At 47.9% G+C, this 18,635-nt stretch overlaps 1 protein-coding gene and 1 pseudogene across 1 annotated transcript in view; one reads left to right on the top strand and one right to left on the bottom strand.

The window, feature by feature from the left end:
- Window positions 1–12,518, bottom strand: part of CLCN1 (chloride channel, voltage-sensitive 1) — a 37,182-nt gene extending 24,664 nt beyond the window's left edge. The window contains exons 1-7 of the mRNA XM_011989941.1: window positions 12,339–12,518; window positions 8,807–8,927; window positions 7,875–8,006; window positions 7,120–7,248; window positions 6,765–6,898; window positions 5,228–5,305; window positions 4,120–4,198 (exon numbers count right to left, since the gene is read on the bottom strand). Coding sequence (XP_011845331.1) covers window positions 4,120–4,198; window positions 5,228–5,305; window positions 6,765–6,898; window positions 7,120–7,248; window positions 7,875–8,006; window positions 8,807–8,927; window positions 12,339–12,518 — 853 coding nt within the window. The remainder of the gene's footprint in view (window positions 1–4,119; window positions 4,199–5,227; window positions 5,306–6,764; window positions 6,899–7,119; window positions 7,249–7,874; window positions 8,007–8,806; window positions 8,928–12,338) is intronic.
- A 3,144-nt stretch (window positions 12,519–15,662) lies between these two features.
- LOC105546623 lies at window positions 15,663–16,100 on the top strand (annotated as a pseudogene).
- Window positions 16,101–18,635: the final 2,535 nt, after the last annotated feature.

Raw genomic sequence — 18,635 nt, 5'->3', positions numbered from 1 at the left:
TTCTGGGACACTTTCCCTAGCAGTCTGTCACTGTATGCTCTGAAATGAGAGCTAATTTTAATATTAGCCTGAGCCAAACATAAAATGTGCAGTTAAAAGGAAACAAAGCATTAAAAACAAAAACAGCTTTTGGAAACTCTCCGCTCAGGTTCTGGAACATTGCTCTCTTCTCCCACCCTGGATTCCCTCTCTACCTTCTCTGCTGCTCCTGTGCCTCTGCTCAACCCCAGCCTTTGTCCTTGGTCTCCTACTCCTCCTATTCACAAACACACTTTCTCTCTCAATTTCATGTATGCTCGTGCCATCACCTACACCTATATGCTGCTGATTAGCAAAGCTATGTTCCTGAGCTTCAGACTCGTCAACCCTGCTGCAAAAATGGTATCACCTAGATATGTCACAGGAACATCAAACTGAACACACTCAAAGTGAAATGTATCAGCTAGCTCCTCCCACCAGATCAGTTTTACTTCCCGTATACCCAGTCTTGGTTACTAACACCACTATCCACCCAATCACCCTTGTAGGAAAGCTGGGTGTTAGCCTAGATCCCTCCTCTCTTTTACCCCACACAAAATTAATCACCAAGATGCCAGGCACAGTGGCCCATGCCTGTAACCCCAGCACTTTGGGAGGCCGAGGTGGGTGGATCACTTGAGGCCGGGAGTTTGAGACCAGCCTGGCCGACATGGAAAAACCCCGCTTCTACTAAAAAAAAATACAAAAATTAGCCAGGCATAATGGCATGCGCATGTAGTCCCAGCTACTGGGAGGCTGAGGTGGGAGAATTGCTTGAACCCAGGAGACACAAGTTGCAGTGAGCCAAGATTGCGCCACTGCATTCCAGCCTGGGCCAGAGAGCAAGACCCTCTCTCAAAAAGAAAAAATAAAATTAATCACCAGGTTGTATCAATTTTACTTTCTATCATTCTTCTCTTTCTCTTCTGCCTCTGTCCAGTGCAGTCTCTTACTACACAGCATCAGGACTATGACAATCGTCTTCTTGTTAATCTCGGATTAATCCTGTTAATCCTCAGGCCGATTTTGTCCTGCACACATCTGACAAAGGGATTGGGTGGACACTCAAGGCTGGCCATGTCACTTCCTTGTGCACAAGTCTTTCATAGCTGTAATTCACCCATGACAGCATTTCCCAAAGTCAGGTCTGTGAGATACTACAAATCCCATGAGACAGGGTTCTGTGGGAAACGCTGCATTAGAGCCACATTTTGGATATTCCCAATGCGTGTCACCATATCAAATGTTCTGGCAACTTTTTCTTTTCCTTTTCTTTTCTTTTTTTTTTTTTTTTTTTTTTTGAGATGGAGTCTCACTCTGTTGCCCAGGCTGGAGTGCAGTGGCGCAATCTCGGCCTACTATAACCTCTGCCTCCCAGGTTCAAGCAATTATTCTGCCTTGGCTTCCTGAGCAGCAGAGACTACAGGTACCTGCCGCCACACCCAGCTAATTTTTGTATTATTAATAGAGGTGGCGTTTCACCATATTGGCCAGGCTGTTCTTGAACTCCTGACCTCGTGATTCGCCCACCTCGGCCTCCCAAAGTGCCGGCATTACGGGCATGAGCCACCGTGCCTGGCCACTGATAACTTTTCTAGTTTCAGAAAGAACTGTCTCTCTAACCAAGCACTTTCCAACTGATTTACAGAACCATTTTTACACATTAGATCTACAAAACCATGAAACACATTTATGCAAATCCTAGTCTAGAGAATAAATTCCATATTCTTATACATAGCCATGAGGGTCTCCATAATTCAGTCACCCTTTACTTGTCCAGACTCATTTGCTATTATTCCTTCCTCTGTATCCCCTGCTAATACGCAGCTACTGCCCCCATCTTGACTTTGCAATGCTGGTTCCTCTATCCAGAATACCCTGCCCCCACCATCCTCCTTGCCAGTCCTACTTATTATTCAAGCCTCATATCAAACACCACCTCTTTTGTGACGCTTCATGGGCTCTCATAGGCAGGTTAGCATAAGGTTCCCACTGCACTTTGCCCCAGCTGCCATTGGGCCACTTTTTCGAGTGGGCTATGACGATAGGTTTGCCTGCCTGTCCAGCCTCTCAACCAGGAGCACCCTGAGTATGCATGATCCAGCACAGGGCCTGGCACAGAATGGGAGCAAGATGCTTGTCATTTTAGCAGAATGCTGAATTCTATTTATTTCATTAGTGTAAGAAATTAAGAGCTGACTCCATAATGAGTACATCATTTCGATACTAATTTTCCTTTCAGAATTATTCAGTATTCATTTTAAAAAATCAAGTAATGGGCCAGGCACGGTGGCTCACACCTGTAATCCCAGCACTTTGGGAGGCCAAGGTGGGTGGGTCACTTGAGGTCAGGAGTTTGAGAGCAGCCTGGCCAACATGGTGAAACCCCGTCTCTATTAAAAATACAAAAAATTAGCCGGGTGTGATGGTGCGGGCCTGTAATCCCAGCTACTAGGGAGACTGAGGCATGAGAATTGCTTGAACCTCAGAGGCAGAGCTTGCAGTGAGCCAAGATGGTGCCACTGTACTCCAGCCTGGGTGACAGAGCAAGACTCCATCTAAATAAACAAACAAACAAACAACAACAAAAAACCAGGAATGCCACCTGCAAATACCTTTGTCATTTACCATGTAATACAAACAGCCTAAACATAGCATCTTAATTTTTAAGTTCTTAACAATTTCTTGTGTCAACAGCAATGCTTTATCTATGAATTTTTTCTTCCCTTTTCTAGCACAATGGTTTCAGAACTGTTGCCTGTAACTTCTCTATGATCTTTACCTCTCCCATACTTGACCCAGGTCCAAGAAGAACCTTTCTGATTCTTCTCAGAAATTCCAATGTTATCAGGAAAATGCAAATTCTCTTCACATTAAGAGAATCTGGCTGATTGAAACAAAATAACAAAAGTCTCCCAGTCTAAAAATATTCTTTAGACCTCCTGGATTTGAAAGGCTAAAGAGTAAATAAAGGTGAAAGTGGGTACAAATGTAAGTGTGAACGTTTAACATGTGCAAAAATCCAAATACACTATCCTCCGCTGACAAGGATTAGTGATTTTAATGAGTAGAGCTGAGGACAGAAATGTAAACAGGATGCTAGCTGGTATGCTTGCTAACTTGGGCTCCGAAGTCTGTGCTTTGCCACAGTGTTTGCATAAGTTAGATCATGCATTTGCATTAACTTTAAACTCTTCTCCATTTATCATTCCTGCGCCAAGTCATTTTAGTTCCCTGGAAGACTCTATGAAAAGATTGCTTAACATTTCCATAACCGAAAAGAAACCTCTAACAGTGGGTCTTTTAAGAAGCAAATGCCCTTCCTACAATTTTGTTTCTTCACATATCTACTTAGTGTCCTTTTTATCATCAATGAATCCAATGAATGACCTGTATAATTCTGCCCTGCTAATCTAGCGTTAATTGATTTTGATGAGTCAATACACAGATACGACTGCTTTCTCCGACTACATCCATTTGTTAATCATCCATGATAAGGAAAATAATCTGAGAAATCACTATTTGCCTTATACTTGGAGAAAGAGCTAAACTTAACTTTAAATTGCTATCAAGGGACATTTATCCCTTGAAACTCTCCTAACTATTCTTCACTAAAAGCTTACCATTAATCTAAATAAGGTCTACCTGAATTCCCATGCAATTAGTAAAGCACAACAAAATGTGGGTTTTTCCCTTGAAGGAGGAAGTTCATAGAGTTCTCCGTTAGAGATGTCATCGGCGTAGGGCAAAAACATCCAACAATACAAACAGGTTTTAAAATAATTAAGGGAGCCACGGAGACTGCCTTGGTTTTAATTCCCAGCTTGGACCTTACTAACAGAATGAACTTGCTCAAGTCACTCTCCCTCTCTGTAATTCAGTTCTCTCCTCTTCCTCCTCTGGAATATCAGTCTCATATGGCTTTGGCCAGGAGTAAAAGTAAGTGCTTAGAACGTTGCCTGGCACATAGCAAATGCTTACTAAAAGTCAGCTATTCTTGTAAATAACCTGGTAATACCAGCACTTATGGATACTGATTCAAACTGTTTTGGGAGTCAGGCCAGGCAAGATGATTGATGGGGGAGGGGGCCAATCACTTGCCTCCAAGTGGTGTCCCAAAACAACAGCCGACTCCCACAGCACAGCCCACCGTCAGGATATCAGAGTAGTAGTATGGCTGCTACTAGGGGAGAGACAGACAGAGAGACAGGTGGAAGAGAGGGAGGTGGGCAGGCAGAGGACAGGAAAACAAGCAGGGATGGGGAATAAGGCAGAATGAGAGGCCTAAGTCACAAGTAGTCCTTGTGGTCCCATGGCCCCTATGATTCCCAGGCCAAGAGAAACTCAGTGAGTTTGGCAAAAAGGAATTAACCTCATAGCACAGCACCGAAATGAAATAGAAAGTAGAAAATGAAATAAAAGTTACGCAAATATATGCCAGGCATATAAATCAACAAATGATAAGCAGAAAAGAGAGCAAGAACTCCAGAAAGCAGTACTAATACATCCTGCACCACACAGCAAGCAGTCTCAAAAGAATACACAGCCCTTTGGTGAAAAAATACAGGTATCTGGATCCTAGGGGCTGTGATCCACAGCCATTCCCTGGATGCCCACTCCAAAGCTTGTGGCAGCCACCCAAAATCCCCTTCTAAGTCTTGCTTAGGCAATCGGGATAGGGAGGAAGTGCAACTTGCCTCCAACACGGACTGCAAAGCAGCATCCCACGCCCACCGCACAGGCCGACACCAGGAGGTCAAGCTGCCCAGGCACGGTCTGCAACAGAGAAGCACGCGGGACAAGGGGGTGGAGGGGTGGGGCAGGCGGGGCGTATGTAAGAGGTGGGGTGAGGGATTGGGAGCTACACAGGGAAGGAGGAGCACAAGAGGGAAACGTGGAGGGAAACTGACACAGAGGGGGTGGTATGGACTAGCAGGGAGAGCATGGGAGCAGACCACAGGCCAGCCCTCCATGTGGGGGCACAGGTCAAAGAGGGGTGGGCATTCAGAGGACAGGCACAGGTTAAACAGAGGCATTTATGTGGCTAGGGTAGGCGGACAGGGGGACGAGGAAGGGAGCGTGGATTAGTGCGATGCTCCTTCAGCACCACAGCCAGCCCAGAGCAGAGGCAGCCCTCCCAACACCCTGGACACACAGCCGGACTCCTTCTACCACCTGGCCCTGGCTCATTTCGCTGTCTCAACCTTACCTCATACACCCCACAGAACACAGACATGAACTTGCTGAGGACAGCAGCACAGATGCTGGCAATGTGGACGAAGGGGCCCTGGGGGAGGGGGAGCAAGGGGGCGGAGGTCAGAGGCCAGATGGAGGCTCTGCAGCACTCACTGGACTAACATTCCTTACTCTGGGCACTGTGCCAGGGGCTGCAAATACAGGAGTTACGCAGAGGTCCCGTCCTCATGAGGCCTCATCCCAGGGAGGAGGAAGACGAGAAACCAGTGTATTTCTCCTCTCCAGAGAGCAAGGGTGGCGGACGGTGGGAGGGCACGTGTTTAGAGGAAAGAGCCTGAGGAGCCTCCCTCAAGCAGGGCTCTGAATGATAGGCGGGAGGGAGCCACGCAGATGTCAGGAGGAAGAATGTTCCAGGCTGGGAAAACAGCACACAGGGGCCCTGAGGGGCCCAGGGCAGAGTGACTGAGGGACAGAAAGGAAACCTGTGAGCCAAACACAGGGAAGCGGGGGCAGAGGCCTGGAGAGAGGAGCAGCCGGAGTTCACAGTCTCGAAGGCCATGTAAGAAGCTCCGATTAGGCCGGGGCGTGGTGGCGCATACCTGTAATCCCAGCACTTTGCAAGGCCAAGGCGGGCGGTCACCTGAGGTCAGGAGTTTGAGACCAGCCTGACCAATATGGTGAAACCCTATCTCTACTAAAAATATAAAAATTAGCCGGATGCGTTGGCTTTTGCCTGTAGTCCCAGCTACTCAGGAGGCTGAGGCGGGAGAATCGCTTGAACCTGGGAGGTGGAGGTTGCAGTGAGCCGAGATTGCACCACTGCACTCCAGCTTGGGCAAGCGAGCTAGACACTGTCTCAACAACAACAACAAAAAAACTTTCAATTTTATTTTAAGAGGCATGGAAAGCCTTAAGAAGTTTTTGACCAGGGGTCAGATGAGGCTGATCCCATTTTTAAAAGATGCCTCTGGCTGCTGGGTGGAATATGGCAGTAGGGGGCAAAGGTGCACACCAGCAGAGAACAGAAGGAGGCTGCACCCTACTGAGCAACCTTGAAAATAGCACAGCCTCATTCTCAGTCCTGGTTTTCTCAGATTCAAGCAAAGGAACTGGTCTGGGTGATCTCTAAGACAGTGTTCTCAACCAGGGGAGATTTTGTCCCCCAGGGTCCATATGGCAATGTCTGAGGACATGCTGGTGTCACAACTCGGGGATGCTGCTGGGCATCTAGGAAGGGTCAGAGGCCAGCAATGCTGCTAAGTCCCCTCCACTGCGCAGAAAAGCCTCCGACAGCACAGAGTTATCCAGCCCCAAATGTCAGGGGTGTCCAGGCTGAGAGCCTGCTCCAAGCTCCCCAGGCTGTGCGGTTTTTGTCATTGGACCCCAGGTGGAGGACCTTCCAAAGCATTTCCCCTTCCTAGTGTCCCCTGGCCCTGGCCTTGGTCCTGTCCCTCTGATCCTCTTCCACTCCCAGAGCTCCCTCTAGAGTTGGTGCCACCCTGGCTCCTGAGGGCCCTTCCCAGCTCTTGCTTCTGTCATGCCAGACCTACCTCTTTCCCCACGGGGATGCCACTGCCCAGGCCCGCAGTCAGGGCGACAACCTTGGCCACAAAGGCTTTTATTGTGAGGTATTCCTTCAGGACAACCCCACGAAGTATTGTCTTCATTTCAGGGATTCCAGAGCCTAAAAGCATAGAAAGATTATGTGCAGAGTCAAGGTGGAGGTTAAAAGGGAGATGACTGTTCAGAATATGGGAATGGGAATTGGAGAGGGCTGAAGAGGCAGTGGTGGGGAGGATGGGGCCAGGCAGCACCGGACTGTGGGTGGGGCTGGATGGTGGGGGAGACAGACAGGGCCCCTCTCAGGCCACCCAGCTCAGGCTGAGTCTGGTGGCAAGTTCTCACCAACAGCCTGGGGAGAGATGAGGTGGCAGAAGAGGGCGCTGAAGAGGATGAGGGCGAGTGGGAAGGTGACCCAGACCAGGAACTGCAGAGGAAGGCTGGGCCGCATCTGCGCGTAGGACCACTTGTAGGCTGCGGAGACACATGCCTGGGGTTAGGCAGAGCGTGGCTGAGCAGCTGTGTCCACAGCACCAGGAAGTGTGCCTGGCGTGTTCTCGGGCCGTGCTCATTCTGTGTGCCCCTTCCAAGATGGTGCTGCTGTCATTTGACACATGGGAAGCCTGAGTTATGGGAGGTGATGTGGCCTGTTCCAGTTGGTAGTTGGTGGCTGTGTCATGAATCCCACTGGAGTTTTGACTTCTCCCTTGCCTTCCCCTCACCCTGCCCTGGTGTGGTGGTTAGCATGGGACCAGCTAGAACAGATCTGGCCCTTGAAGGGCTGGAGGACTGGGTGTGACCAACCACCTGGTGTGCCCAGAACCAAGGGGCTTCCTGGGATTCAGGATGTTCAGTGCTGAAACTGGGAAAGTCCCTGGGAAACTGGGGCAAGTTGGTTACCCTATTAGAGGGCATCCACTGTTTGGATGGCAGTGAGTGGAGGGGCGTAAGAAGTGGAGCAGGGCTAGGTCTGGTCTTTTCTGGGCCTGGAGTCCCACCTGATCCCTCTCGGTGCAACATTCGTTTCCCATAACACACCCTGCTTACCCTAGGTAGAAACTCCAGAAACAGCTGTGAGCAAAGGTCCAGGTTAAACCTACCCTGAAGGCTTTTGGCACTGACGTAGTCCATGCACCAGCTGACCAGAGCCATCAGCAGTCCCAGAAGCACCAGAAAGATCCAGTCTTCCCCTAACTTTCTTCTCACCACCTGTCCCAGGCGGCGGGCACAATCTAGGAAGAGATGAGGGGAAAAAAAACAAAAACAACAACAACAACAACAACAACAAAAAAATATATATATAGAGAGAGAGAGAGAAAGAAAGAGAGAGAGAGAGAGAGAGAGAGAGAGAGAGAACAGCTAACCAGTCACTACTTTGGGTGCTAGACCCAAGATGGGAGGGCAAGCTTTGGGTCCTCAGGGTCCATACATCTTACGCACTGAGTTTCTCATTACCCCTCTGCTGATCGCTGCTCTGGCCCCGGCAAAAGGCAACAAAGTCCAATTCCCCATGAATATTTGAATTCCTTTCTAAAACTCATTTCTTGAAGTTGTGGGAGGAATAACAGGGAATAGGCAAAGTGCAAAGGAGGTGGAGAGGGGTGCCTTTTCCTTAATACTTAGAGGGGCCAAGCATGGTGGCTCACACCTCTAATCCCAGGACTTTGGGAGGCTAAGGCGGGAGGATTGCTTGATGCCAGGAGTTCAAGACCAGCCTCAGCATCTCTACAAAAAAGGTTTTAAAATTAGCTGGGCATGGTGGCATGTGCTTATAGTTTTAGTTACTGGAGAGGCTGAGGCAGGAGGATCACTTGAGCCCAGGAGTTCTAGGCTGCAGTGAGCTATGGTCACTCCACTGCACTTCAGTCTGAATGACAGAGTGAGACCCTGTCTCTTAAAAAAAAAAAAAAAAAAAGGTAGAGTTTTTGTAGCAGGGAAAAGAGTACGTATGTGCAACGGGATGACCAAGTTATTCTCCTAATCCCTATACCTCTTTCTACTCCAGATTTATTTGTTCCTCAGTCCCCATCACCTTGACATTTGGAATAGTGATCCTCATCCTTGCTGTCCACAGTAGAACTGGAGCCCGTCTTCTTGGGCATCCCTATGTCCCGCTCCCTGTCTGAGAATTGTTCTTTGTGATGGCCATAAATCTGGACAGAGAGAGAATGATCAGTGTCTGCCTTGTTGAAGAGTAAAAAAAAAAATAATAGACAGAGGGCAGCAGACAGACTCACAGAAGAAAAGAGCAGCAGCTTTTTTGAATTCTGGGAGTTGACTGCATGCAGGGTGACTTTGTGGTCATCCCTGCCCTCTAGTCTCCACCCTCCATTTCCACATTTCCCACCCTTTCCCTTGTCCATTCATCCTACCTTCTCTCCACCCATTCTCCAACCTGTACTCACCTTGATCCAAGGTAACCTTTATAAAGGAGGCCAGTTTCTGCTTTGAAGCAGAGGTACAGGACTGTGCTGAACCCAGCAGCCCATATCAATCAGGTGTTTTGTGTCACTGCTTTCTGTATGTCCCACAATTTCCCCAGACCACCTGCATTAACTTTCCTCCTAATATGAATGGTGAGGACAGACTGGGTTATCAGGGCAGTCTTGGTTGCACTTTGCCTTGGTGTGTCTAGCCTTACCTGAGGCGCCTCAGGTCCTCTGTCAAGCTTCAAGCCCACCTACCTCATCTCCCAGCGCTTGTATGCACACACAGGAACTAGCTCGAAAAGGCAGGTCAATCTACTTCTTCCTACAGCCAGATAATTAGACCCCCACCTGCCCTACATGTGAAGGGGGCAGAGCAGCTTCCTCAGATCTGGTGGCCCTCCACTTCCATCCCGAGACAGAGCACGTGTGTCTGTCTGTGTGGAGTATGCAACAGCTCAAACTGCTTTTAGCCTGCCCCACTCCCACTGCACTAACCGTCCTCTGGGGCCAGGGTCAGTCCAGGCCATGTTGCTGGATTCTGGGAGAGCCTGAGTAGAAGAGATCTGATTTCACAATATGAGCAGCATTTTACGTCGCAGTCCTGAACAGGCACACGCACGAATTACCCTGCTCATGGCTGTTTGTCTTCTGGGTTAGTGACCGAGGAAGGCAGTGTTTCCTTCCAAACCCTACCTGGGACCCAGAGAGAGAAGATACTTCCCACTGGAAGTCAGACAGCTGAGGCTGTCTCAGCTCCTCGAGGCCCCAGGCCGGTGGAGACGAGGAAGGGGCTTGCTTCATATCATCATACCTGGGCTGGGAAAACACTTCAAGGGCCAGATCTGTTCTAGCTGGTCCCATGCTAACCACCACACCAGGGCAGGGTGAGGGGAGGGCCAGGGAGAAGTCAAAACTCAAGTCTACAAGTGATACAATGTCTGGGATTTGTTAAAAAGTATTCCACCGTGTAAGCCAGGCTCGGTGGCTCACGCCTGTAATCCCAGCACTTTAGGAGCCTGAGGCGGGCAGGTCACCTGAGGTCAGGAGTTCGAGATCAGCCTGACCAACATGGAGAAACCCCGTCTCTACTAAAAAAACAAAACTTAGCCAGGCATGGTGGCGCATGCCTGTAATCTCACCTACTCAGGAGGCGGAGGCAGGAGAATCGCTTGAACCCGGGAGGCGGAGGTTGCGGTGAGCTGAGATCGCGCCATTGCAACTCTAGCCTGGGCAACAAGAGCGAAACTCCATCTCAAAGAAAAACAAACAAACAAACAAAAGTGTTCCACAGTGTGTAGAGGGATGAGGGTGGGGAAGGGGAGAACAGATGTAACAATAGTGACAAAACATTGATAACTGGGGGGTTCTTGGGGCTTCACTATACCATTCTGTTTTTGTGTAAGTCTGAATTTTCCATAATAAAAATGAAACAAAGAAAAACTAATCCAAACTCTTGTTTGCTTTTGAGACCTGTAGAAAACAGCTCAATTTTACTCCCCAAACTAACCATAGCTTCCCAACACGAGGCTTCATGCTCCCCTGGCCAGTCTCCTCACTGTCACCAGGAAGTGCCATAATGGCACTGTTACTCAAGTTGTCATCCCACCCAGATACGACCATGTACATCAGTGAGAGCACAGGGCCGGGGGAGGGGTCTTCCCCCCTACTGATCCCAAATGGTGTTCAAAGGCCTAGTCAGACCCCGCTATCTCCAGGGAACCTTCCCAATGCTCGATACCAGCCTACACTGACCTGTATGTCCCTGTTCTCTACTGGGTCCCTGGTGCTGCCTTTGCAAATACTCCTGGGGGTTGGTCAGAGACTGAGAGCAGATCCTTTTGACCCCCAATGTTGAGATCCCCTGCACAGCTCATGCCTCAGCTTCCCAGCCCTAAACCTAAAGGAACTGTAGGCTCCCTATTAAAAAATTAATTAATTAAATAAAAAAAGTATTTTAAGTTATGACCAGACGGGGCGCAGTGGCTCACAGTTGTAATTCCAGCACATTGGGAGGCCAAGGTGAGTGAATTACCTGAGGTCAGGAGTTCGAGACCAGCCTGGCCAGCATGGCAAAAACCTGTCTCTACTAAAAGTACAAAAATTTGCCAGGCATGGTGGCAGGTGCCTGTAATCCCAGCTACTCAGGAGGCTGAGGAAAGAGAGTTGCTTGAACCCAGGAGGCAGAGGTCGCAGTGAGTCCAGATAGCACCACTGTACTCCAGCCTGGGAGACAGAGTGATAGACTGTCTCAAAACAAAAAAAAAAAAAAAAAAAAAAGAAAGTTCTGGCCACCTGTCCTCTGGACAAATTCTATCCTCTGTTGTTCTCTGCATTCTTTGGAGGGAGAGGCATACTTACTTATTAGCCATGACCTATCTTTTTCCATGACAATTTCACAACCTTTCCTTTAGTTGTGCCCATCCCCATTCCCCCTTTCCTTGGTGGTCATATCCCACCAATCCCACAGCAGGAGGCTGCTCATCCCTAAACACTCCTAATTAGTCTGCATACTTCTGTTGCTGGGATCACATCTCTGCACTTTTTCAGGTGCCTAACACTTAATAGGTTCTTACTTGATCATCTTGCCACCTAAAAGCTTGATTACATCTCTGCTCATTTTGACGTTGGTAGATCTTTGATCACTGATACGCAATTCAGTCTGTTTTCTACACTTGTCCAGTTCCTTTCTTCTGCCTTTCACAGAAAGATTCGTGTGTTTGTGTATTCTGCAGAGGGTCACAGAGGCAGAAATCTGGCAGTGTCTGCCTGTGGGTGAGGGTGTAGGAGACAGCTCCCAGCACACTGCAGTGTGGGCTCCTACGCAATCCACTCCACGTAGGTTATGTAAGCACGAGCTATTCGTGCATGTGAGGCTCTGCTGTTTCCCCATAAGATTCGGGTACTCTGTTGGTAAAGGTTGTATGAAAGTGCATGCATTTCTCTCTAAGTGCATATTTAGGTGAGCCCAGATTTCCAAAGATTTTCATATTTTGAACACATTACCATGTACTTGTTTTTTAAGTTAAAAAAATGTGACACTGCTCCCTCTTTTTACCCAATTCCTAATTTTCACCAGTCTCTGGCACCACTGTCTCCCCTCATCCGTGGCTCCCCTCTCCCCTTATAGCACTTTACCTGTGTGGGGTGGACGTTGTGGCGGGGGCCTGCATCCTTCCGGAGCCTGTGCTGGAGGCCCCCGTTCTCAGAGGGCAGTCCGTAGCTGGTGCAGTGTTCAAAGGGCATATACTGGTACTGGGGGTCACTCCCCCACCAGCTTTGTTCACCCCCACGCTGCTGTGACCGGGATTGCTCCATGTTCCCTCCCCCCGAGCCCCGGCCAGGCCTTGGCCTGCTTGCCCCTGTCCTTCCCCCAGTGTAGCTCCTTAAGCCTCTGCTCTTGCTGTCCCCAAGGCGTCTGGGGCAGCATGCCCACCTCCAGCTATTTATAGCCCCTTCTCCATCACATGATCCCCCACTGCCACATCTGATCTGCTTGGGGTCGAAGCAGGTGTGAGTGCAGTGCGGGGGTGGGGGTTGGGATGAGGACCTGAGGGACAGCCCCACAGGGGATTCCCTCTGCTGAGCCAGTGGCATTGTCCCCCTCCTTAGTCACCAGTAGTAGACTTCCAGCTCCATGTCACTGGTCCCTCTATAAATATCGCCTGGATCTGGATGAGAAACTGCTGAGTATGCTCTCAAACCTATGTGTAGAGCCGGATCTGCATGGAAGCCCTCCAGCTGCCCATCTCTCTTCTTCAGGATGTGGAAGGTGAGGGGTGGGTGCTGGATAAAGATGAAGTGACTCGAAGATCTGGAAACACTGGGGCGTTAACTCACCTGGGAGAGTAACTGGTGCCTCTCTGCCACCTCTCCTGGCTGGCTTGTTCCCAACTCTGTGTCCACCCAGGGTTCTGTCTGGCCAGCTCTGCCAGCCCATCCCATGTCCAGCGTTCTTCTCCAGCTCTTTGCCCTCCTGTCTGCCAGAGGCTGCTAATAACAGCTTGGGGGCATCCCCTGATCCCATCCTTATCACCCGCTGGGTGTGGAACGCTTATGGGAAGTGGGAAGTCGGGGGTCGGTAATAGACTTGGGTTCTAGAATTTCTCCCACATCCCAGACTGTTAGGTGTCAGCCACGCTGCTAACCTGGAGGGACTGAGCTTCCATTTGGACTGTGGAGCGCCCACACTGGCTCCATCAGATAGATTACAGGGGAGATAGCAGGGGAGAATCGAAAGTAGACAAGAGGCACAGGGAAGGGAGAGGTGGCAAAGGAGTGAGGGCTTCTCACGACAAGCCCGACAAACATGAAAGATGATGGGGAAGTGCTCTCTGCTATTCTTCCCTTTTCAGGTCAATAAATACTTTTTGGCCAAGGACAAACTTTTCTTTCTGGCATCACATTATAAAACCAATTTTCCTATGACATATCTTCCCTATGAACTCGTCACTATAGGAGAAAAGTTATGAACTGGGCCGAAGTGAAGTTTAGGATCCATTACCAAGTGGGGTCGGTCCCAGGACAGTCCAAGTTTAGGGACTGAAGGGCAGGGACAGCAAACATCTGGTCTACAATGTGATTTCGACCTAGGCTAAATGGAACCACCCAAAGCAAGAGGGAAGCCAATATCATTAAAAGTACTTTTTCTAGGGCCTCAACATCATTAATCATCAGGAAAATACAAATCAAAATCATAATGCAATATCACCTCATACCTATTAGGATGGCTATCATCAAAAAAGCAAGAAATAGCCAGGTGAGAGGGCTCATGCTTACAATCCCAGCACTGTGGGCGACCAAGACGGGCAGAATGCTTGAGCCCAGCAGTTAGAGACCAGCCTGGCAACATGGGGAGACTGCATCTCTATAAAAAATACAAAAATTAGCCAGGCATGATGGTGCATGCCTGTAGTCCCAGCTACTTGGGAGGCTGAGACAAGAGGATCACTCAGGCCCAGGAGGTGGAGGCTGCAGTGAGCTGGGAAGCCACTACTGCACTCCATCCTGGCTGACAGAGTGAGATTATGTCTCAAAATAATAAATGAATAAAAAGATGAGATAAATGTTGGCGAGAATGCAGAGAAAAGGGAACCCTTGTGCACTGTGGGTGGGAACATAAACCGGTATAGTCATTACGAAACAGTACAAAAGTTCCTCAAAAGGTAAAATCAGAACTGCCATATGACTCAGCAACTCCCATATATCGAAAGGAAAGGAAATCAGTATCTTAAAGAAGTATCTGCACTCCCATGTTCATTGCAGCATTATTCACAATAGCCTAGAAACGGAAAGAACCTAAGTGTCCACTAACAGATGAATAAAGAAAATGTCATGTGTACATAAATATATATAATGGAATACTATTCAGCCCTGACAAAGAAGAAAATTCTACCATTTGTGACAACATAGATGAACTTGGAGGACATTATGCTAAGTCAAAACATGACATTATGCTAAGTCAAAACATGACATTATGCTAAGTCAAAACATTGCAGACGCAAAAAGAAAAATACTGCATGATTGCACTTGTATGTGGAATCTAAAACAGTCAAACTCATAGAAGCAGAAAGTAGAGGGTAGTTGCCAGGGGCTGGGCTGGAGTAGGGGATGGGAGAATGGGGACATTTGGTCAAAGGATACAAAGGTTCAGTTATACAAGATGAGAAAGTCCTGGATATCTAATGTACATGGTGACTATAGGTAGTAATACCACATACTTGAAATTTGCTAAGAGGGTAGATCTCGAACGCTCTCACCTCCCTCCACTCCCACAGCAACTATGCGAGGTGATGGATACGGTAACCGGCTTGATTGTGATCATTTCACAATGTATACATATATCAACACATCAAGTTGTACACTGTTGGAGGCCGCACAAATGTTTCTTATGATTAGGCACAATTGAAGCCTGTCAGTAACAATATGAACCTGTGATCAATTAAGCAGCTGACCAATCATTACCTCCTCCTTGTTCTTGTTACCCAGTAAATATCAAGGGCTGAGAAGTTTGGGGGGGCTACCTTTGCTCACCAGAAGCAGGGAGTTCTCTTCTCCATGTTGCCTTTCCTTAAAACAGTTTCTTTTGTCTTAAGTTTTCATTTCTACATTCGTCCCTTTGTTTAGTCATAATGACGGTTTCAAGTGGTAACAGTAGTAACTGCTGTAATCATGGTCTCAAGTAGTAGTTGTGGCAGTCAGCCACAGTACACCTTAAATATGTATAATTTCTATTTGTCAATTATACACCAATATAGCTTAAAAAAAATCTGCTCTAACAACAGTCCTACAAACCTCAAGGCCTATAAATCTCTCCAAAAAATTACAAGTGAATTGAGAAACTAAAGATTCTGTGATGATACCCACCTTTTCTGCAGGCAGAAAGTAAGGACAGACATCTATGGGACTGGTATGAGCAGAAAGGATTACTTTCTTAATAAAGAAAATAGAATCCATGGGTTCCGCCCTCCCTCCGCGCCTCTACCCTGGCTGCTGCATGGGAGAGAGGCTGAGATGGCAGGTGAGATCGCCAAAGCTCAGGTCACTCGGCCTGGTGGCAACACGATCTTCGGGAAGATATCTGCAAGGAAATCCCAGCCAAAATCATTTTTGAGGATGACCGGTGCCTTGCTTTCCACGACATTCCCCCTCAAGCACCAACACATTTTCTGGTGATACCCAAGAATCATAGATCCCAGATTTCTGCAGCAGAAGATGATGACGAAAGTCTTCTTGGACACTTAATGATTGTTGGAAAGAAATTTGCTGCTGATTTGGGCCTGAATAAGGGTTATAGAATGGTGGTGAATAAAGGTTCAGATGGTGGACAGTCTGTCTATCAAGTTCATCTCCATGTTCTTGGAGGTCAGCAGATGCACCGGCCTCCTGGTTAACCACGTTTTGGGGATAATTTTCCCTTCTCTAGGCAATGATTAAGTTAGGCAAGTTCCAGTATGTTAAACAGCACACTTATTTTTGCCTGTGTATGGAGAGATTCAAGAAATAATTTTAAAACCGCAGACATAACAAAACACATTGTTGCATGAAGAAAAAAAAAAAATAGAGTGCCAAGGTAACATTGTATTCCTTGGAGGGCTTCAGATAAAAGATTCTCCCCTGTTTGTGGAGTATAGCTCTCCTGAAGGTAATCAGTTGCTGTCGGAACTTGATAAATATAAGCAGCAAATATGAGATGCAATTATGATTTTCTTACTATTTCTGAGAAAGGCAGGTCCGTAAAACAGAGCAGCCTAGTCATGGACTCTGAGATTTGAAGGCAGAGACCAGTGGAGTGAGGAAAGTACTCACATCCAGCCAAGCTGAGTGGAAGTGTGTGGTCTAGAAGGAAAGCACCAAGTGCAATTCTTAAAACCAGATTCTGAAATTAGGAGGGTCAAAGACATCTACAGGCTGCCAGTGCTGGAGGACAAGGGTTTGAGAGTAAATATCCTGTGTTTGAAATTAGGAATAGTTGAAATCCCATGGGTTTAAATCCCTGCAAGAGAACAAGAAAAGAAAATGTAAACCATGCCCACTCCTCACTCCATCACTCCGCTGGGCCTAGAAGCTTAGGTTCTTATTTGGAGGCACAAAGATGGGCTTCCGGGAATTCCTATGAAGCTCCTGAATGTGGAAGCAAATTCATAAGCATGCATAAATGATAGATATTCTGTCGGGGTTTATTTTATTTACTTATTTTTTGAGATGGAGTCTCACTGTCACCCAGGCTGGAGTGCAGTGGCACGATCTCTGCTCAGTGCAACCTCCTCCTCCTGGGTTCAAGCAATTCTCTCACCTCAGCCTCCCGAGTAGCTGGGATTACAGGCACTCATCGTCATGCCCGGCTAATTTTTGTATTTTTGTAGAGATGGGTTTCACCATGTTGGCCAGGCTGGTCCTGAACGCCTGACCTCAGGTGATCTGCCCACCTTGGCCTCCCAAAGTTGTTGGGATTACAGGCGTGAGCCACTGCACCCGGCCTCTTTTGGGGTTTTAAATAGATCATCCTAGGGTCCATTATACAAAAAGTTTAAAAGTCCATAGGCTTATGGAATTGCTATTTGAAAGAAAATTGTCCAAAGTTGCCATACAGGATACATGGAGGAGAAGTTTTGTGTTGGGTATAGGTGAATGCATTTTCTTTCCAGGCTACACCCTTGTTTTCAGAATCTCACGTCTTCCAGTCTGGCCTCCCCAACATACTGGGCAGTAAAACCCTTACGCTCTTTAAAGGTGTTTTCAGTCATCATTTTCCCTCTGCGTATCAGGCAGCCGTGGAACCCATGGCCACCTACTTTCTGAAATTTCAGCTAAGCTACAGCTTCCTCTGAAGACACTTTGTCTGTAGTGCACTCCACTGGTGGTCATGTCTCCTCTCCTCTTTATTGTGTCTTGCCTCATTCTTTTTTTTTTTTTTTTTTTTTTTGAGACGGAGTCTCGCTCTGTCACCCAGGCTGGAGTGCAGTGGCATGATCTCTGCTCACTGCAAGCTCCACTTCCCGGGTCATGCCATTCTCCTGCCTCAGCCTCCCGAGTAGCTGGGACTACAGGCGCCCGCCACCACGCCCAGTTAATTTTTTGTATTTTTAGTAGAGACAGGATTTCACCGTGTTAGCCAGGATGGTCTCAATCTCCTGACCTCGTGATCCACCCGCCTTAGCCTCCCAAAGTGCTGGGATTACAGGTGTGAGCCACTGCGCCCAGCCAGCCTCCTTATTCTTTGAGCAACCTTAGTCCTTTCCCATCCTCTGCACTCAGGCTTTCCCTGTAGTATTCGACAGGTCTCTTTCTCCCCCTTCTGGCTTTTCAAACATGATACATTTTTTCCCCAAACTCCTACCTAATTATGACTTAAGATGGAATAAGGTTTTGGGTCTCAGTTTCATTCCCCCAGCCCAATGGGAGGAATCTTACAGCCCAAAAAAAAGTGAGGAGGAAAAATCCTTCATGCCAGAATAAGTCACAGAAGCAAGGCTGTTGTTAGCATATGCTCAAACTGACAGCTTCGGTTTCACATTCTGACCTGTTTCCTCAGAAAGGCAGTAACTAGAGGGTTAAGAAGATAAAATAACGCATGCAAAAAACATGCTATAGGCTGGGCGCGGTGGATCACGCCTGTAATCCCAGCACTTTGGGAGGCCGAGGCAGGTGGATAACGAGGTCAAGAGATCCAGACCATCCTGGCCAACATGGTGAAATCCCGTCTCTACTAAAAATACAAAAATCAGCTGGGCGTGGTGGCATGTGCTTGCAATCCCAGCTACTCAGGAGGCTGAGGTAGGAGAATCACTTGAACCCAGGAGGCGGAGATTGCAGTGAGCTATCACGCCACTGCACTCCAGCCTTGCGACACAGACTCTGTCTCAAACAAAACAAAACAAAAATGTGCTATAGTGTTTGACTAATAGTAAGAACCGTTTACTCATATTAAACTGA

Source organism: Mandrillus leucophaeus, unplaced genomic scaffold (assembly GCF_000951045.1).
Source record: "Mandrillus leucophaeus isolate KB7577 unplaced genomic scaffold, Mleu.le_1.0 Scaffold365, whole genome shotgun sequence".
In the NCBI taxonomy this organism is placed as follows: domain Eukaryota; kingdom Metazoa; phylum Chordata; class Mammalia; order Primates; family Cercopithecidae; genus Mandrillus; species Mandrillus leucophaeus.
Note: the sequence above shows the minus strand (reverse complement) of the source record. Positions and strands in the feature narration are given on the sequence as shown.